Source organism: Mesocricetus auratus, unplaced genomic scaffold, assembly GCF_017639785.1.
Source record: "Mesocricetus auratus isolate SY011 unplaced genomic scaffold, BCM_Maur_2.0 Super-Scaffold_100009, whole genome shotgun sequence".
NCBI lineage: Eukaryota > Metazoa > Chordata > Mammalia > Rodentia > Cricetidae > Mesocricetus > Mesocricetus auratus.
In genome coordinates, this window is record NW_024429193.1 from 47827737 (window position 1) to 47848876 (window position 21140).

At 43.2% G+C, this 21140-nt stretch overlaps 1 protein-coding gene and 1 long non-coding RNA gene across 5 annotated transcripts; one reads left to right on the forward strand and one right to left on the reverse strand.

Moving 5' to 3' along the window:
- Positions 1-888: 888 nt before the first annotated feature.
- LOC121142353 lies at positions 889-10937 on the reverse strand. 3 transcript variants are annotated; one of them, XR_005879351.1, is made up of 3 exons: positions 10462-10937; positions 8752-9169; positions 889-1030 (listed from the first exon to the last, which is right to left on the reverse strand). It is a non-coding gene; the product is annotated as an uncharacterized LOC121142353 (long non-coding RNA). The 3 variants fall into 3 exon arrangements; XR_005879352.1 differs by lacking the exon at positions 889-1030 and adding an exon at positions 4528-4715 and having other exon boundaries at positions 8921-9169; XR_005879350.1 differs by lacking the exon at positions 889-1030 and adding an exon at positions 4528-4715.
- A 57-nt stretch (positions 10938-10994) lies between these two features.
- On the forward strand, positions 10995-20099 carry Prpf38b (pre-mRNA processing factor 38B). Of its 2 annotated transcripts, XM_021230987.2 has the most exons (7): positions 11379-11508; positions 11765-11976; positions 14434-14502; positions 14776-14927; positions 15016-15076; positions 17627-17850; positions 18128-20099. In XM_021230987.2, exons 2-7 carry the CDS (start codon positions 11929-11931, stop codon positions 18978-18980), a joined length of 1407 nt encoding a protein of 468 aa, XP_021086646.1. In that variant the 5' UTR covers positions 11379-11508; positions 11765-11928; the 3' UTR covers positions 18981-20099. The 2 variants fall into 2 exon arrangements, with proteins under 2 accessions (XP_005076712.1, XP_021086646.1); XM_005076655.4 differs by lacking the exon at positions 11765-11976 and having other exon boundaries at positions 10995-11508.
- Positions 20100-21140: the final 1041 nt, after the last annotated feature.

Genomic DNA, 21140 nt, shown 5'->3' on the forward strand with positions numbered 1-21140 from the left:
TATACTAATGAGATGATTCATGAGTTGCTCCTCAGATAGCTTAAGGTAGTAAGATGATTCATGCTGGGGGCAGGCTACATCAGCAAGATTAGCCTCTGATTAGAGGGCAGAGACTTTGGGCCTGAGATACCAGCCATCTTGGAACAAGACAGTGTCAAGAGTAAGCTATATCAGAAACAGACAACATGCGTGTGACTTTCCACAGTGCCAGGATTTACTGGGTAGCAAATTTACAAGGTATGATGCTTTCAATGTCAGCAATTTGCCACACTTCTGCTTTCCTTGGGCTGTAGATACAGCTCAGTGGTTAAGAGCACTTGCTATTCTTTTTTTTCAAGACAGGGTTTTTCTGTATTGTTTGGAAGCTGTCATGGAACTCAATCTGTAGACCAGGCTGGCCTCGAATTCACAGAGATCCTCCAGCCTCTGCCTCCCAAGTGCTGGGATTAAAGGTGTGTACCACCAACACCCAGCCAAGCACTTGCTATTCTTGCAGAGGACCTACGTTTGGTTCACAGAACCCACAATGGACCGTAACTCTAGCTCTAGAGGATCCATCTTCTGGCTTCCATGGGCACCAGGCACACATATGATGCACATACACACAGACATTTTTACACATACACATAAAATAAAAATAAATCTACACTTCCTTGACAATGCTGGTCAAGGTCAGCATGGGTTCCTTTTTCCAATCTTAATTACATTAACCTTAAGCTTTTACATTATACATCACACAGTAAATAGATTTATGTATATGTAACTACACACACACACACACACACACACACACACACACACACACTAGAATAACTGCAATGAGGTGGAAAGGCAAGAAGTTTCAAAGTCTGAGAGGCCAAAACTCGAAAACTAATAGAGATATGACTTTTTATTGACAAGATAGTGAACCCTACTAAACTGAAAGTCTTGCTGGAGAAGCTGCTGTGACTTGACTGTAAGGCAGGTTGCAAGGTCAGAGTTGAACTGCAGCGCTCCTACACACTCCAGAGGTAAAATGACAGGACCAGGTCTAGATGGATGAACAGGTAGATAGATGGACCACAGGTACAGATGGGCAAACACAAGGACAGACAGACAACAATTTGGGTAGACTGCATCATCACAGAACCAGGCTAAGCAGAGGCCCTTAGGAAAGTTGGGATTTCTCAGCCTGTCATTCCTTCCACTCATAAACTGGACAGTTAGATAACAGGTTGGTTGGGGCCATCATAGCCATAGAAATGCTAAATGCCTACCTGTTTGGGGGTAGGGGGTCCAGGTGAGGAAGTTACACAGTCTAGTATGCCCAGTGAATGAAAAAAAAGCCCCCAAAAAAAAAAAAGGAACATGCCTGCTCCTAGGTATGGTGGCGGAGAAATTTTATTATAGATATGTGGGAGAGCATAGCCAGATGCAAGATATCTGAGAGTCCAAAGTGACATCAGATGTGCCATGTGAGGGGGGGGGAAGGAAGAGGGTAGAGGGGGAACCAGGTGCAGCCTTGATTTCAGCAAGCACTCTACTCCTGAGCAATACTCCCACCTCTAAGGTAGTTATGTAACCTGAGAACTCCAGATTTTGTAGCAATTCTCTAGATTTTGTGAAGGATTTTACCCTAACACTATGAAGGCTGAGCTAAAATAAGATAGTATCCGAATTGCACTTCAACCAGCCATTCATAGTTAGGGGTGGTAGGAGTGTCAGCCATGTCCAGGGTAGAGGCACAGCTCCATTGTCATAGACACACACACACACATACCCTCACTCCACTGCCTTCAGTAGGAATCTTCACTCAGGCAATACTGGGGTTCATGGCTTCAGGCAGAAAAGAATTACAGGGCAAGCCAGTATGAAGCAGGATTGGAGACTTTTAAAAAGACATTTTTAATATTGCTCTAAAGCACAGGGGTTAATAGGAAGAGACTCTCAGGGTAAGAATAAGACCATACCCAAATGTGGATATGGGTTTTTCAAGAGAGAGTCATACTTAGCTATCTTTACAATGGGCCATAAAGGATTTGGTGGTTCTCAACTTCAGTTCTAAAGGTTGCTAAGAAACAAGTGTGTTCCCGGCCCCAAGCCTTTATTACACATTGCTTCAAATGTGTAGTTGACAACAAGGTCAAAAGTTTAAGCATCTGCTCTTCTAAAGTTGTGAAATTATCATGAGGGGTGAGTGCGAAAAAACTCAAGGTTACATAAGTACAGCTGATGTATGTCTTTGCCATTTTGGGGGATCTTTAGGAAAACAGACTTTGTCCCAGTATGCAATTTAGGTTTTGTCAGTGGGTTCCTCCCCTTAGTAGTAGAAAATGCAAACCAGATCTAGGGAGGAAAGGGCCCTTTTCTTTCTTTGGCTTTTCTTCCCATGTTCCCACAATTTCTTATCTTGCTTCAAAAACTCTTACTCTCTAATTCCAGATATTTGCTAAGGGACAATTTTGCCAGCAAGGAGGACAGTTTAGGTCTACCTTGTCAGTCCTCTTCTGCACAAGCAGCTTTGGTTTTGTATTTTGTTTGTGGCACTGGGAGTTGAACCTTGGGCCTCATCAATGCTGGGTGGATGCTCTACCACCGATTCTAGTTTCAGCTCACAAGTAGGTTCTTGGAAATGTAAGGAAGAGAACATTTGAGGTGAGGATTTATATCTAAGGAAGTTCTCTGGGAGGACGATTTGAGGCTAGGTCGTTTGGGAGCTAAAATGAGTCTGTGGTCTTCATTTGGGGTCAGCCACTGTACATACATTCCGTCTATTCTTGTGAGACAGAATACAATTAAATGACTTCTCATCTGTTAGACCAGGTTATGTCAATTTAATTTAGCTCAGTCAAAGAAGCCACTCCTCCATTCCCAAGGATATGTTTATATTGAAGTTTGGGTAATTATGAGTAAAGCTGTTATATTGTGGGTGAGCCTGGGGGAATTCCTTCTACTACAAAACACAAGTCAGAAAAGGACAAAATGGGAAATGGAGTAAATACTCAGATTGACACTGACTGCAGTAATAACCTATGATTATAAATACAAATGTGGAGAAGCACCTTAGCCAGTATATCATTTAATAAAGCAATAGCAGCTGCTTCTCCACTGGAGCCTGGTTCACAGGTTTTTGTCTAAGTTTCCGGTAGCATCTGTAAATTTCCTCCTGGTGGAGTGAGCCTGAAGTCCAATCAAAAGGTTGGCTCTATCAATAACCACTCACTCCACTATTCCAACACAAGCTGGCACATCTTGCCAGCAATTCTCATCAAGGATACAGGATTCAAAGCTGCATAATGGAACATGGGTTTTCCCTTTCTCTGTGTCAAAAGCCAGACTCCAGGGGTATCTTCTATTGCCTCTATTTCTCTTTTCTTTTTTCCTTCCTACTTGATCTTTCTCATAGTTTCCGGGGTTTGGGGTTCCAGGAAGGGCTCTTTAATATTGGGTTTTCTTTACCCTTCCATCTCCCAGTTGTGAGAAGTAGCAAGCTAACACCACCATGCCCCTTCTTTTATCCAATGTAGCCAGTAGATTGGAGGCCAACAAAGGAAGTCTGGATGACTCTTCTTGTTGCAATTGCTCCCTTATACCCTGCAATCTCCCTCTGTGCTGGCACCCGAATTTCAGATAGCTCTCTTATCACCCATTGCAGCAGCCAGGCTGCCCCTCGGCTGCCTGCTGATACCCCCACGACCACCCACTTGACAACTCCCAGTGTTTGTAACATCTGCTCTAGACCGTTAGCTCTCTCAAAACATCACCATACTCCCACCCATCAAGTAGGCATGTCACTCAAGACCACCCAGAAAACTTTCATCCCAACAGACATCCCCTCACCTTAGCTGCAGATCTCACTACTGTCTGCATTACCCGTGCCACAGCCACCACTGGCAAAAAGCACACCAACACATGCCACATGGGGACAGAAAGCCATGTCAAAATTTCCTCCACGAACATTCCACCATTAGACTTCAGTTGCCTGTCTCATTCCCTATATCAAGACACCATTTTTCTTCCAAAACTTGTCGGCTTTGGCACAACCACCCAACTACACCAGGTGTTGCTACATTTTCTTCCCTAGGGAGACATAAATGGTGTTTATGCCCCCCAGACCTACTGGCAAATCATGCCATCATGCCCAGCTCGAGGGACTCGTAAAGAATAGTATTGGTATTTTCAGGTTTTGTTTTTGTTTTTTTGAGCAGAGTGTCACTATGTAGGGTTGGCAAGCCTAGAACTTGCTATATAGACTGTGTTGACCATGAACTCAGAGATCTGCCTGTTTCTCAAGTGCTGATTTTAAAGGTATATGCAACCAATGCCTGGCACATTCAAGTAACAGTAGAAACTAAGTAGGTTGTAGTTAAGTATTTAGAAATGTGTGAAAACAATTAATGAAAAAAATAGGGCATGAACTTGAAAGAGAGCAAAGAGGGGAACATGGGAGGGTTTGAAGGGAGAAAAGGGTAGTGGGAAATGATGCAATTATATTATGACCTCAAAAAGTAGAAGAAAAAGTTTTAAAGAATAGCATCAAGTACACTGTATTTTTATAGCACACCAACTTGAGACATTTTCTCTGCATCACTGATCCCACTTAAGTTACTGCTTCCTCAGAACCTGGCCATCAGCCTGGTGAATCAACATGGCTCCTTTTCCTTATTCCATTCCTTTGGCATTAGTGCATACTGCTAACATCTTGAGTCTCTCTCTGTTGTCCCCACTCCAATTTCCTAGGAGAATATGGAAGGGTTATCCATTTGCAGGGAGGTCACTAGCATGTTGATCAGCAAAGAGCTGATAATTCAGTACATGTCATGACCATTCAGAGATCCTCTGCCAACAACACCGCTAGAGACTTTCACTTAAGAGGGCTATGGCTGTACAGAGGCCAACCCGAGAAGGAACTCCTCAGAGCTGCTCAATCCCTGGCTTGACTTACAGCAGAAAACAATTATTAGACAGAGGGTGAGAAGGCTGTGGAGTCCATCACCTAAGTTCACCTGGACCCTGGTATGGTAACCCCCTGTGCAGCCTGTGTCTGTTAGCACACACAGACTGTGGCAGTTATTCCTCCTTGTGGAACCCTCCAAATAGTTGAGCTCTAACCCCGCAATAGTCTTTCTTTCCTTCTTCCTTTCTTTCTTACAGCTTAAAATAAATGTGATATCAACAAATTCATGACCCATCTGCTGAGCAGATCACTCCATCTGTGGCTTTGGCCCTGCTACCTGATTGGAAGCCTTGCAAAAATGTCTCTGGCCAAACATTGTGTTGCATCAGAATTTAGATTCTCAGCCGGGCATGAAAGCTCTCATTTGTAACCCTAGCATCAGACCTCTTCAGTCAGGGAGTTTGAGGACAGTGTGCATAACTAGCATAGGTAAAGTCTACCTGGAAACAAAAAAATTCATAATCCTCACGAGAATTAAAGTTATCTTAGGAATAAAATAGTAAGATCCAGGGTTGGAGATATATATATATATATATATATATATATATATGATGGGCATGATGGCAGTGCTATGATCCCAGCACTCAGAGGCATGAGGGTCTCTGAGTTTGAGAACAGCCTGGTCTGCAGGGCAAGTTTGGGGCCAGACAGACAGGTCTTACTAGACTATGCCCACCACAAAATAAGACCACAAAGACTAAATAGGGCTGAATTTAGAATAATTATAATGTGAAATGTCAGGGGCTGGAGAGACGGCTCAAGCCAATTAAGAGCACTTCCAGAGGACCCACGTTCAATTCCCAGCACCCACATGACAGCTCACGACTGTCTGTAACTCCAGTTCCAGGGGATCCAACACCTTCACACAGACATACATGCAGGCAAAACACCAATGCTCATAAAATAAAAATAAAAACTTTTAAAAAATGTGAAATGTCATTTAGAAAAAGTATAGCCCATTTTTTTTCCTGAGTTCTAACTTAAAAAGCAGCATATGCTTTTTCCTTTTCCAGACACGAGCCAAGGCCTAAGCACACTTTCCCTAACACCGTGTAGTTTCTCTGAAGACTTCCTCATCCCCATTACCTTCACCCTTGCCCCACAAGCCCTTTCAGCAGTTGCTTGCTGGCCTGTGTCTAACACAAAAGGCATGATGTTATCTCCTGTTTCCCTCCTCCCAGCAGCTGTTGGGGTTTTCAGTTTGCCTTCCCTATTGTTTTTCTCCCCAACTCCAATAAAATCATCCTCAAATTTCTCACACACACACACACACACACACACACACACACACACACACACACACACACACACACACACGGAGGGAAAGGAAAGGAAGAAGGAGAGGGGAGAGAGGAAACATTAAACTAGCCCAGGCACTCAGGAGGTAGAGACAGGAAGATCAGGGGTTCAAAGTTTTTCATGGCTTCATAGCAATTTTGAAACCAACCTGGACTATATATGGAGACCCTGCCCCAGCCCAAACAAAAGATAAAGAGAAACATAATGGTTTAATTACAAAAAGCAAAAAGCTAAATTAGCTTAATTGTTTTCCTACCACCATTCCTTATCGTGTGTCTTAGGGTTTCCATTGCTATGAAGAGACACCATAACCTTTTTTTTTTTATGTGATTGTATTTTGCCTGCATTTCTGTCTGTGTGAGGGTGTCAGATCTCCAGAAACTGGAGTTACAGATAGCTGTGAGCTGCCATGTGGGTGCTGGGAACTGAACCCAGGTCCTCTGGAAGGGCAGCCAGTGCTCTCAAGCACTGAGCCATTTCTTCAGCCTTGACCACAACTCTTATAAAGGGAAACATTTAATTATGGTGGCTTGCTCACAGTTCAGAAGTTTAGTCCATTATCAGCGTGGTGGGAAGCAAGGCAGCATGCAGGAGGACCCCAGGAGCTCAGAGTGGAGGAGCTACATCTTGACCCACAGGCAATGGTAAGTGATCTGAGGCACTGGGTGTGGCTTGGGCATCTATGAATTCTCAGAGCCACTTCATGTATATCTCTTTTAAAGAGAGGGGAGTAAAAAAGATTTCTTAAATAACCTTTGGGTTTGAAAGCCACCAAAATGGCATCTACAGCTAGCACTAAGTGCTCACTCTCTGAGAAGCCCACGTCACATGTAGATGTGTCCTGCTTTCTTTGACTTTGGAGAGCCCCCACACACACACTCTCTCTCTCTGATGTGTATTCCTTTGATGTGCCTCTATTAACTCTCGTGATTAAGCCTACATTAAAATGGCTTTAATAAACTCCCAACTTGGCTTCACTACACCAGCTAGCCCTGAAAGTCCTTCCAGTATCAAGGTCATGCTTGACCTCAGTATTCAAGGTTGATAAGCTTCAGGAGAGTGCTCAGGGCACAGAGCATGGGATTGCACAGCTGCATCTCTTTCCCTGATGCTGGAGATTCATGCAAATGAACCCATTTTAGAATTGAGAAATACCCTCATAATATTTTAAATGGATGAATTAGTGTTAGGTTACAGGTAGCCTGTGGGCTGCAATGTGGACACACCTGAACCCACTGATGCATTCATGGTTTGAAGGGAAGGTGATAGAACTTTCAGAGGTGGGCTGCTTGGAGGAGGGAGGTTATGAAGTCATGTTCTTAGGGGCTATCTTGTCTTTACCCTTTGCTGCCTCCTCTTGCTTCCTGCATGATTTAAGCAGCAGGCTCCCTAATCTTGTTCTACCTCAGTGTGCAGCAGAAGAGAGACTACAGGAAGTAACATGAGGATGAACTTATATGAGAGCTCACAAGGAGGCTTGTGAAATGGCTCAGCAGTTAAAAGCGCTTGCTACTCTTCCAGAGGACTCTAATTCAATTCCAGCACCCATATACTCCAGCTTCAGGACAAATGAATTCTCTTCTGGCCTCCAAGGGCACCCACACACATGTAGCACCCACTCAACACACATACAAATAAATTTAAAAAGATAAATAAGAACATCTCTTCTTCTGTTTTTTCAAAGCAGGGTTTCTCTGTACAGCTCTGACTGTCCTGGAACTCACTGTAGACTAGGTTGAACTTGAACTCTGAGATCAACCTGCCTCTGCCTCCCAAGTGCTGGGATTAAAGGCCTACCTACACCCACCACCAGAACATCTTTTTAAAAGAGGATCAACGATGGCCCTGGGTAACACATACTTTTAATCCCAGCAGAGGAAGATAGAACTCTTTTGAGTTCAAGATCAGCCTGGTATACAGAGCAAGTTCCAGGACAGCTAAGGCTAAACTAATAGTGGATGAACATATAAAAGACAGCTGGTGTCAGGTAGTGTCAGCAACACACATCTTTAGTCACAGCACTTGGAGAGCAGAGGCAGGCAGATCTCATGAGTTTGAGGCCAGCCTGGACTACAGAGTTCCAGGACATCCAGGGCTACACAATGAAACCCTGTCTCAAAAAACAAAAGAAGAAGAGGAAGAGGAAGCCACCAGTTGGCCCCCAAAAAAGAGAGAGACCGAAAACCCTTCCCTTCCCCACCTGCCCTTCACTAGCAAAAGGAGTACATTCAATAAAACCTTGCCATGTACAGACCAGAAAGAAGGAGCGGGTTGTATGCAAGTGTCCAAGTGTCACATTGACTCACAGCCCAGCAATGTGGGAGCCTTTCTCTCAGCTCACTAGTTCACGCCCACTAGAAGTGCTTTCCCTTTCTGATATTCTATTTCTATTCCAACCATTCCACGAGTATATGACCTCCACCAGGAAGCTCATCTTCACACCCATACCCTGCTAGAACTCCTCCTTGGTGTAGATGAATCAGTCTATAGTGGTATAGTTTCTTATCACCACTCACCTCAAAGAACCCAAAGTTTTAGTCACTTGCATAATGTTGGCTGCAAGATGGGACTACATGTGGAACTGACTGGATTTCCCTCTGAGCAGTGATCAATAGGATTCAGTTTGGGGAGCAATTGCTTTCAACCTATTGCCTATTACCCCAACATCCTGTCTTCCGTTTCTACCTCCTCTGTGCAGGTGTTGCTGAAAGCAAGATCTTCTGCCTTGAAACTTTGTAACCCAAAGACTTCCAGGAAAGAATAAATGAGTAGATGCAACACAACCAGAAATCAAATAGGATGAAAAATGTCATCAGATCTTGGCACTTTGGATGGCACTCAGTTGAGTTTGTAGCTGAGGAGGCTGCTCCCCTCATGGCAGTCAGGAGCAGAGGTGCACTGATGGAATTATTCTGGCAATCTCTGAAAAACGGACTGAAGCCAGAAATATTAGCATTAGTAATACAAAGTAGACATTAAGGTCACAGGTACAATTGCATATGTGAACTATTTTCTTTTTCCAGTGATGGGGCTAAAACTCCTGCTTGCTAAACAAAGGCTCTACCTCTGAGGTACATCCCCAGTCCCTAGTGTGTCTACATGAATGTGCATAGGCGCATGCATACATGTTGGGATTAGACCGACTTTGCATGTGCTAAACATGTACTCACTGAAGTACACCACCAACAGCCCGATTTCATCTAAGTCAGGGTGCTGTTATGTAGCCCAGACTAGTTAGTCTTGGCCTCTTGATTGTCCTGCTTCGGCCTCCTAAATGCTGGCATTACAGATATGGCCACAGAAACCAAGCCTAGCCTAATTGAAACAAATAAACACACATACTATGAGGATGTGGTATAGCATTTTGTTTTAAGTATTATTAAATTCCCAATGTTTCATTCTGACATTGCAGACATTTCTATTGCCACTACTCCCCCAGAAGCGTATCTCCTAACCCCTTGCCACCTAAAAAGCCTGATTTTGGCCGGGCGGTGGTGGCGCACGCCTTTAATCCCAGCACTCGGGAGGCAGAGGCAGGCGGATCTCTGTGAGTTCGAGGCCGGGCTGGACCGATAGCCTCCAAAACAATACAGAGAAACCCTGTCTCGTAAAAACCAAAAACCAAAAAAAAAAAAAAAAAAAAAGCCTGATTTTGTCTTCTGTGCTTAGGCTATTCTCTGCGAATCAAATGTCCCTCCAGTTCCACCTAAGGATACATCAGAGCTCTACAGCCTTCTCTTAACCCTCAAACTCCATTTATCTGAAGTTGTCAGTAGCCTTTGAGACCTGACCCTTTTTATGCCTTCTCACCATCCCCATCACTCCCCACTCTCGGTGCCTAGCCTCGTGCAGATGTCCCTCCCATATACCTATCTCGCCCATGTGGTGGCCCACGCCTGCAATCCCAGTGTTTCCAAGGCTGTGGCTGAAAGACTGCTCTGAGTTTGAGACCAGCTTGGGCTACAGACTAGTCTCCCTATCTAAAAATTACAAAAGATGCGATTTTATGCAAGCAGTAGCTTTTTCTGGTTTTTGTTTTTCTTCTTCTTTTGAGACTGGGTCTCTATGGAGGCTTGGCTAGTCTGGAACTCACTAATGTCGATCAGAAGGCTTTGGACGCAGAGATCCGCCTGCCTTTTCTTCCCCAGCTTTGGGATTACGGCGGGCGCCACCACGCCCAGCTGAGAGTACTTTCTTTAATGCTCCCAGCCCAGTTAAAATGTTACCCCAATCTTAGGTGAGTAATGAGGCAGTCTACGACTTCCGGCTGGACACATCTGTGAGAAAGGCTCAAGGACTCTTGATGGGAGTCATTCGGCGAGGTGGGATTCCCTGACTCTAGTTCTCTGTGAAGAACCTTAACAAATTTAACTCTTGAGACCTCGGATGCTCCGTAGGAGCCAAGAGTCACGCATTCGCCAAGTGCATAAGGGTCACGAGACCATCTTCGTGTGTGTATAAAACAAGAAAAAAAATCAAACCACCGATAGAAACTCTAAAACACAGCGACTGGGTCTAAATCCCTTTCCCCTGGGACCAAACTCCCAAGAGAAACCCAACCGAGTGGCGCACAAACCGCCGCAGCCAAGGCGGCACGCAGCGACCTCGCGCAACCAGGAAAAGGAATCACCTGCCCACACGGGCGGCTCTGATTGGCCACGGGCTTAGCTCGAACGCCCGGAGCGTGTGGCGTCACTTCCGCTGGGCCCGCCATCTTGTTCCCAGGGGCAGTTGGCGGAAGAGATCGCACTCCTCGGCTGCCCGCTTTGCCTTGCGCCTGGAGTTCTCGCCGCCTGCGCTTGGTCTCCGCCCTGGGCCCGGGGTCCGTGTGGCGGCGTCCCGGTTGCAGTCCCTCGCTCGGCTGGGGCACAACGCGGCGGGCTCCCTGCCCCGACGGCCTTCCATGGAGTAGGTCCGGGACCGTTGTCCCGAAGAGCGCGATCGAGCTTGGCCCCCTCCTCCCGCCCGCCCGCCCTCCTTCCTGCCGCGGCAACATGGCTAACAACAGCCCCGCGCTGACCGGCAACTCGCAGCCGCAGCACCAGGCGGCCGCGGCCGTGGCCCAGCAGCAGCAGCAGTGCGGCGGCGGCGGCGGCGCCACCAAGCCGGCGGTGTCGGGCAAGCAGGGCAACGTGCTGCCGCTGTGGGGCAACGAGAAGACCATGAACCTCAACCCCATGATCCTCACCAACATCCTGTCGTCGCCCTACTTCAAAGTGCAGCTTTACGAGCTCAAGACCTACCACGAGGTGGTGGACGAGATCTACTTTAAGGTACGCATCCTCTAGGCCCCGGCTTGGGGGGGGGTGAGTTCGCCGGTGGGAGCGCCCCCCCGCCCCGAGACCCGAGGATTTGGGGGAGGGGGGAGCTGGCGGAGGGAGAAGTGCTCGTGGCTGGTTCGGGACGGGTCGGGCTAGGGCCGCCCTCTTCTTCCTTTCCAGGTTGTGTGTGTGAGTGTGTTTTTTAATGAGACGGGCGAGCCCGCCGCAGTCGACTTTTAACCTACCCCAACCTCCTGCCTGTCCCCAGGGAGCTGTTGGGCAAGAGGGCTAAGGGAGAGGAGGAAAGTAATACCAGCAGCCGTCCGAGTTCACCATTTTAGAAATGACTCCTTTTTACCTGTGTCGACTGAGCACCGACTCGGTGCTTCTGCTGCCCCTCGGGCCAGCGGCTCCCCGAAGTAATTACTTTGAATGTCGACCTCGTGTTCTTCGCTAACTCTCCAATCCAGACAGAAATTGGTTAGTGTGAGTGTGTCGGGAGGGGTGGGAGGGTTGAGGGTGGCGTGGTGTGCCAGTGCAAGGAGGCGTACGTACAGAAGGCCTGGAAATTTTCCCAGCAGGAAGTCAGGAGTCGGAGGTCTCAGCCACCTGTGCGTTGGGCATCATTAGAGTTATCTGGGCCCTGGGCTTCTGCGGCAGGGTCGGTGCTGGCTTGGCTGTGCTGGGAAGCTCACCTGGCGCCTCCTCACTGCACTCTTGTCTCAGTTCTTGTTTCGTTAGCAGGATTGACTCAGTCTTGCAGCGAGGCTCGGAGCAGCCCAGGGTCGCAGGTAGAGGTATGCACTATTAATCATGCTCAATCGCCATAAATGCATTTCCCTGGTTAAATGAATGGCTAATTAGGTTTTTTTTGTTTGTTTTTTGGGCCATTGATTTTGGTCTCACTAACTAGAGTCTCCACTTCCTTGCAAATTAGGTAGTTTAAAAAATACCTTCCAGGCCTCCGAAGTTAATTCATGTTTTAATGAGTATTAATAGTCTTAATGTCTTTTAAGCATTTTCCTTGCGCATGTAAAATAAAATACATCTAATTTTTCTTGTCTTGACACGTAGAAACTTGAGACAGAAGAGTAAGATATTTTTCGTCATCTAAATATACTCGTGGAGGTGTTAACAAAAAATTCTCTATATATTTTACCTGTTTTTCTCCCGATTACATGTTTAGGTTAATGAGAGATTTTTGAGATACTAACTGCTTTTTATAGAAAAATCTTTTAACTTTGGATGTATGGAGTACACAAGTACACTTAAGTAAGTGTAGCTGATACTATGGAGTAGATGTTTTTAAAACTAGCTTTTAAAAGGTAAGGCCTTTTCAGTGTGGATACAGTGCAATGAGCAGTAAGTTTATACAGTTTGAAAGATTGGGTTCCTGTACTTTTGTGACAGGTCGTTTTAAAATACAGGCTAATATTTTAAGTTAATTTCAAATGTTGAATTTTGAAACCACCTTTTCCACCAGAGAGTAAGTTTAAATTCATTTTAAAACTAAAGTGTCGGTTGGAGAGATGCCCCATGGATTAAGAGCATATAATGTTCTTTCCAGAGGACCTAGTTCAGTTCCCACCATCCACACTGGGCAGGTCACAACTTCCTGTAATCCCAGTTCCAGAGGATCAGACCCACACATACACATAATTAAAAATAAAATCATAAGTCATGACCTAAACTTACTATGAATTTCTTTGGATCAAATAAATAATCTTTGAAACTTATAGGATTCCAATTTTGCATTGTATCTCCTCCTTTGGGTACCCTTTAAAGAAGAGAAACAGTCTATGGTTCAATTCAAACTGGTACTGCACTTACTCCACAGGGACAAGTCCCTAGGTTCAGCCCCAGCACTGGGGGCTATGTGGGGCATGACTTACACCATTTGTTGGAACAGGAAAGAACTGCAGGAGCTGAGCAAAACAGCTTCTATTTGATACCGGTGGTTTTTCCCCGTGCTTCAATTTAAATGTGGGTTTTTTGTTTTTTGTTTTTTTTTTTTGGTTTTTGTTTTTTGGGTAAAGCCACTGAAGTGTTAACATGTATGGGCAGAAAAATTTCAGAAATATCTAATATTTTTGTTTTGTTTCTTTTAGTGTTAGCTTTTTGCTATTAGGTAAAGCTGTTTTCTTAAGGTGCTTCTTTGAGTAAGGATGGTACTGTATCATTGATTATATTTTGTGTATGTTAATGATGTCACACTTAGCTTTTGACAGTTTATTCTCTGGGTTTGCAGATAGGCTAAATGATCTTGTGGCTTTGTGATTTTAATCTTTAATTAAGAAAGAACTTGATCCAGAGGTAAAAAGTCCCAAGCTAAGTGTGGTAGTAATCCAAACACTTGAAAGGCAGAGGCAGGAGGATCTCTGAAGTTGAGCCAGCCTGATCTAAATAGTGAGATCCAGGTTTGCCAAGGCTGCAGAGACCCAGCTCGGAACCCCACCCCCACCCTTCCCTGCCACTGAGCAACATGAGAAGCCCTAGAAAACTTCACTTTATTTGGTAGTGTGGTTTTACATTCACCATAAAGCTGCACTGGTAAGAAGGAATCTTATTTCCTTAGAGTGAGAACTTTTTTTAATTATATAAAAGATAAAATAGTACCAAATAATTTTTGCAAGCATAAGGAGTTATAGAAATTCCCTGGCCTCCACATAGATATGGCCTGTCTATAAAGCTAGTTTAGTGAGTTGTCTGCTTTGAAAACAAGCTGCCAGGGGTTTGTTAAATCTCATAATTTTGTTAGTATTCTGTCTGAGCAGTGTTCCCAAAAGATGGTTTCTGTACTTAGTGTGAGCACAGGGTGGTGTGGATGGCGCACCAAGTGGCCCGACACTTGGGAGAGTTGCTCTTATGAACTAAGCTGACTTAGACTGAAAGATTCAGAGTACGAACGTTTGTTGTCTTCCTCTTTTTTACTTTCAGGTCACACATGTTGAGCCATGGGAGAAAGGAAGCAGGAAAACTGCTGGCCAGACGGGGATGTGCGGAGGGGTAAGTAGAAGTACGTGCATTTTTTTCTCCAGTTTTTCTGTCTGCTGGGTTTATAGGAAAGCTAAATGACAATTCATTGGCAGATCTTAACACAAAAATGCAAAGTTCAGGTCTCCGTTGAATTAGGTTAGTTTTTATGCTGCTGTATTTCTTATTCTAGATCATGGTTATTAATACCTAAAACAGCACCAATCAATAGGTATTAAGTATCTGTTTATTGTTTTTTATTAACTCTGTTTATTGTTTTTTTATTAACTCTGTTTTCCTTTAAAGGTTCGAGGTGTTGGAACAGGAGGCATTGTTTCTACAGCTTTTTGCCTGTTATACAAATTATTTACCCTGAAATTAACTCGAAAGCAAGTGATGGGTCTCATAACACATACAGACTCTCCTTATATCAGAGCCCTTGGATTTATGTATATAAGGTACGCAGGCATTTATCTATATTTTTAAGTAAACATTTTATTTTAATTCCCTTACACTGATAGATTTTTTGTGTGTGTGTGGTCTTAGGTATACACAGCCCCCTACAGACCTGTGGGACTGGTTTGAGCCCTTCCTGGATGATGAGGAGGTATGTCAGCAAGGGGATCGGCCTTCTGGTTCCTCTACTCTTGAGCTTTCATTTGTTGGCGTTTAATGTCTTCAGGGTTTTTGTAAATTTATTTCAGTGCTACTTTTGGGATTGTTATTTTACTAAGATTTGATGAGTTTTCCATGTTAGGTTAAATTTTTAAGTTATTTTAATGTTTTAAGAGTTATGCTTTAATAACTTGAATAACCTTTTCTTCTAATTACACTGTACTGTGTTGATCCTAACTTCAAGGACTGATAGTGGCTTTCTAGGATATGGTGGTAGAAGGCGTGTACTGCCGTAGCTGCAGGCATTTTAAATCTCCTGGAACTTTAGTTTTTGTTGTTTGGTTTTTTGTTTGTTTGTTTGTTTTTTTACTTTGACGTTTCCCTAACAGCAATATTTGTATTTGCTTACAAGTACAGACTTACAAAGAGTTGGAATTGGCTTAATTGACCTGACAGTTATACTTTTCCAAGATGAGGAAATAATTGTATTTCTTTTCCATTTTCTTTTTGAGCCAGATACTCAAGTCTGTCTTAGAACAACCTCAAACTTACAATCCTTCTTCCTGCTTCAGCCTCCTGAGTAGCTGGGATCACAATAGGCATTTGCCATCATGCCTGCCTAATTCTAGCTTTTTCAATCAGTATAATACACAGTATACTTTTTTAGAGGCCGTGCTTAAGTTTTTAAAAACTTACTCATCTCCTTTGATCTGGGCTTGATCCCCAATACTGCTGTCTCCCCTCCCCCCCAAAAAACAAAACAAAACCACATTTCCTTAAATTAGCACTTCAGATTCTTTGAGTCTAAATCTGGTCACTGTGTCAAGCCCTGGGACATAATAACAAAGGTTAGAGTCAGATTAAAATCATACCTGTAGCCAGGCTTTGGTGGTGCATGCCTTTAATCCCAGCACTTGGGAGGCAGAGGCAGGCAGCCAGCCTGGTCTACAGAGTGTGTTCCAGGACAACCTCCAAAACAATACAGAGAAACCAAAAAAAAAAAAAATCATGCCTGTATTAATTTACTTACATATTAAAGACATACACTCAACTGTGAACTGTGTTATCGGTGTATCTACCTTTTATCACTATTTGTGTTTCAGAGTTTATATGGTATAGTTAATAACGGCTTCTATGAGGAGTTCAAACACAAATTTGTTTGATGCTTTCTTTGTGTGGTACACCTTTAAGTCCCAGCATTTAGAAGGCAGAGGCAGAGAGTTTGCTGAGTTCGGACCAGCGTGGTCTGCATAGTAAATTCCAGGCCATCCAGGGTTATATAGCGAGACCTTGTCTTAAAAGGATTTTGTTTGAAGAATTCATGCTTCTAATGAAAATGTCATTTTGTTAGATGCCCACCTTAAAAACATGGAGGGAAAACTTTTTTGAGACAAGGTCTTCTGTAACTTAAGTTAGCTTCAGACTAGCTGAGAAAGGAAGGCCTCTACTGCTACTGATCCTGTCTCACTCCCTAATGCCAGGGTGACAAGGATGCCTGTCAAGCCCAGCAGTGGTTGCTATTTTCCTTCTCTGTTTTTGGTCTGTATGCCAAGCTGTTTATTTAATTCAAAAATCCAGGAAGTGAGGTGAAAAATCATAATTGTTAAACTTTTCTCCTATTTACACAGGATTTTTTTAAAGAGATTAAAGCACTTCAAAAAGGCATGTAATTTTTTAAAATTGTTGTATTAGGTTTCTGAATGCTTCTGATTTATCTGTTTATTGTATTTACAAGCCTGAGGTCCTCTATTTGAGCTAACATATGTTTTCTTCTTTAGATATCTGCAGCAATTATATTTGGAAATACTGTATATCTGAACACTTAAATGTGTGTGAGTGCAAGCAGTTTTACCTTTAGCTCTTGTTTTCATGTTTAGATAACAAATCTCACTTTCCTTGTGTGCTTGCACTATAGGTTTGGGACTGACAATAGCTGACTAACATGTCCTGAGCTGTGAGAGGGCATAGCAAGAAGGCCTTCATGCGGTAATGACCCTTTTCAGAGACAATGGTCATCATGGATTATGCGTTTCCAATTATTTGTTCATTTATTTATTTTGTACATAACTTTAGAAACCTCACTGCTTCATGGCAGTTGGTTTGCTATTGCTTCCAGTTTTAGCAGGGCTTCATTTTGTATTGCAGCTGTTAAAGATAACTTTTAGACAGGAATTATCTGAAAGTAGTTCCTACATAGCTAGGTTTCAGTGCTAGGTATGTGTGCAAATGTGTCCTCAAGTGTAGGTATGTGGAATGTAAGTTTAAATCACTTGTTCCACATAGTTTAACAATGTAGGGGGATTTTTCAGATTAAGTCAGTTCCCTTTATGCCCAAGAGGCTGCAGGGTTTGTTCTCACCTGCATGTGTACAATTAGCCCAAATATTCTTCATTCATTACCAGTTAGGATGCCAAAATTTTTTTCTGTTAGTTTTTGATACTTGATTCCAAAGATGGTTTTAAACTTTTTTTTAGTGTTCACATATATGTTGAAATAACTGGTTTATTTTTTTAACCGGTAGGGTATCTTTTATGTTTCATAGGACCTAGATGTGAAAGCTGGCGGAGGCTGTGTGATGACCATCGGAGAGATGCTTCGCTCCTTCCTCACGAAACTGGAGTGGTTTTCTACTTTGTTTCCAAGGATTCCCGTCCCAGTTCAGAAGAATATTGACCAGCAGATTAAAACCCGGCCTAGGAAAATGAAGAAGGACGGCAAGGAAGGAGTTGAGGAAATAGACAGACATGTTGAGCGAAGGCGATCCAGGTAATACAGCAGCTGCCATTTTAAAGTGGGCCTGTGCAAAGTTGATTCTTGGGGAGTGATATGTTTGTTTTTGTTATTCCCATGTTTTCAGTAAAATTGTGTATCTATAATGAGAACAGTTTAGAGTATATTTGGTTGGTTCGTGTGTGCTGAGCAGTAGGGAGTGCTTGTTGTTAAATGTCTGTCCCAATGGCTGAGAGTGTTCTGCTGAGCTGTGAGTACTCCAGCCCTTACAGTGTTTGACTTATTCCAGTTTCTTCCTTTCCCCTTTCTTTAGGTCTCCAAGGAGGTCACTGAGTCCACGGAGGTCTCCAAGAAGATCAAGAAGTAGAAGTCATCACCGGGAGGGCCATGGATCTTCTAGTTTCGACAGAGAATTAGAAAGAGAGAAAGAACGACAGCGACTAGAGCGGGAAGCCAAAGAGAGAGAGAAGGAAAGGCGAAGATCCCGAAGTGTCGATCGGGGTTTAGAGCGCAGGCACAGCCGGAGCAGGGAAAGGCACAGAAGTCGCAGTCGAAGTCGTGACAGGAAAGGGGATAGAAGAGACAGGGACCGGGAAAGAGAGAAAGAAAACGAGAGAGGTCGAAGACGAGATCGAGATTATGATAAGGAGAGAGGCAGTGATCGAGAAAGGGACAGGGAGAGATCAAGAGAGCGGTCTAAGGAGCAGAGAAATAGAGGTGAGGGAGAGGAGAAGAAACACAAAGAAGACAAGGAGGATAGGCGACACCGAGACGACAAAAAAGAATCCAAGAAAAAACACAGCAGAAGTAGAAGCAGAGAAAGGAAGCACAGAAGTAGAAGCAGAAGCAAGAATGCGGGGAAGCGGAGCCGGAGCAGGAGCAAAGACAAGTCGAGCAAACACAAAAACGGGAGCAAAGACAAGGCCAACAAGAGAAGTAGAAGTGGCAGTCAAGGAAGAACTGGCAGTGTTGAAAAATTGAGGCGGCGAGAACACAGCCCCAGCAAAGAGAAGTCTAGAAAGCGCAGCGGAAGCCAGGACCGCTCCCACAGGAGAGATCATGGGGATGGCAAGGACCAGTCAGACAGACAGGATCATCAGAGGAGCCAGAGTGGAGAGCCAGAGAGCCAAGAAAAAGAACATAAAAACAAAGATGAGACTATGTGAAGATTTTGTAAAATTGGATCACATTGAATCCTATAAATGTTGATTAAATTCTGCTTTTTTTCTTCCAAGTTGAGATTGTGCAGTAGTTACGCACTCTTTGAGCTCCCTGTAGGCTGTTTTCATTTCTTTTGTGTAGGGAAGTGCCTTTGTAATCCCATTTATTGCATTGATGTTTTCACCAGTTGAGTTGACACATAATGCACAGATTGTTCTTGCATTTTTGTTTGTTTTTAAAATGTACAGTCTGTACATATGTCCTGAAAATGTTTTAATTCCTTTGGCATGGTTGCCATGTTGGTTAAATTTGTATAAGGCAATAAACTGCCACTAATTCTATTTTTGTTTTGTAGGTGTGGGATTATGGTTGTGTACTGAAGTTAGCATGGCTGTGCTTTTCATAATAGAATGCTAAAGACTTTGGGAATGGATCTTGGATGTTTTAGGAGAATTATGTGCTTTCAATATACATGAAGGCAACAGTTGTAGGGTTAACATTCTTGTCCACTGTATATTACCTTGGAAGCTCTTGTTAATATGTTATACTTAATATTCTCCACAGTTAATATTGGAGAGAATTTATGAGAGGTTAAATTAGGCTGTGATTTGATCAAAAGTCCTTTTAGCATTCTACCTCAAAGGGACACTGTTGGTATGCCTAAAATTAATTCACTTGCTTTCTTTAAAAAAAAAAAAACTACATTGACATGTGCTTTTTCTCCCCTTGACTTCTTTCTCAGATTTTAAAAGTACTATATTAAAGGAAATGTGTAAAGCTTGGCATTGCAGCAGCCCTATACTAACACGTGATTGGGAGAGGGGGGCACATGGGCAGAAAAGCATTTGAGCCTCAAGCTTCGAAAGCATTTTTATAAATGGAGAATACTTAAATTATGAAACAGCTTGATAAAGTATCCTTTTTTTAAAATTCAACTTTTTTTATTGATAATGAAGACTGCTGTTTGAGTTTTTAAACTTAATCTAGGACAGAAGTATTAACAGTAATGCAGTGCTGCGTTATTTAAGACTATCAGCAAATTATTTGATAGATTGTTCTTATGACTTGTATTCTGATTTCAGAAAACCATCATGAGTATGGAATAAATACTGGATTAAATCCTTTATCCTGGGTGTTGGCTCCCCCCCCCATTTGTTAACATTTAAGAAAAAATATTGTGGAAACTGGTGAAATGTCTGCATTTTTGCGTAGAGGATATCTTGACCAGAAGTGATTTATAAAACAGTGCATTGCTCAGCCTGTAAACGTGCTTGTCACCACGCCAGGCCTGAGTTCACCCTGGGAGATAAGGAGAAATCTCTGACCTCAGCATCATTTTGTGGTGTGCACATGTGCCCCTGTACACTTTTAAATTCTCGTAGATTGGAATTGCATGTGCTATGTCAATGCTTACTAGAATTCTTAATGGCAGGGTTTGTGGGGGCAGTACAGTTTTTATGTGTCAGGGGCTTTTTTGTGCTGTCCACACCAAAGGTGATTGTTGACAATGTAAAGTTTTGTTTGGAAAATTTTTAAGGCCTGTTTTTTAGAACAAAAAAATAGAGGGTCAAAAGCATGTTGGTTGCAGCATAATGACCTGTTAGGGATTGTCTTAACCCACTGATGACTATATTGGCCAACTGAAGAGCACTCAGAAGCCACCAAAAGTGTTCAGTGGGGCAAGAGACATTTGTACCAGCTACTTTTTAAGGAAAAGTTCATTAAAGAAAGGAAATGCTCATGTTTCAAATTGAGCAAAAAAAAGGAAAATCTGTGTTATAACTAGATATTAGAAGATCAGCAAGATAGTTCATGGATGCTGCCAAGCCTGACAACCTGAGTGATCTTCAGAACTCACAAGTTGTTCTCTGAGCACGTGGATGCTGTTGCTGCCTACATAACCAAAAAAAGTCCAGGGGAATTAGAAAACTATTGAGTACTAAGTCAGGTTTACATTAAATTGTAAGTTTATTTTGCTGTGATGGGGACTCTTAACCCGAGCTACATGGTAGACAAGTGCTCTCTTGTTGAGCTGTGTTCCAGCCTTTGGGCATTCCTTAATTACTTACTTCTCTATTTGAAATGTGTAGAAGTATATAGTAGGCAGAATGGGGAAAGATGAAAGTACTAACAACCAAGTCTCATCAAGTTTTCAAAGGACGCCT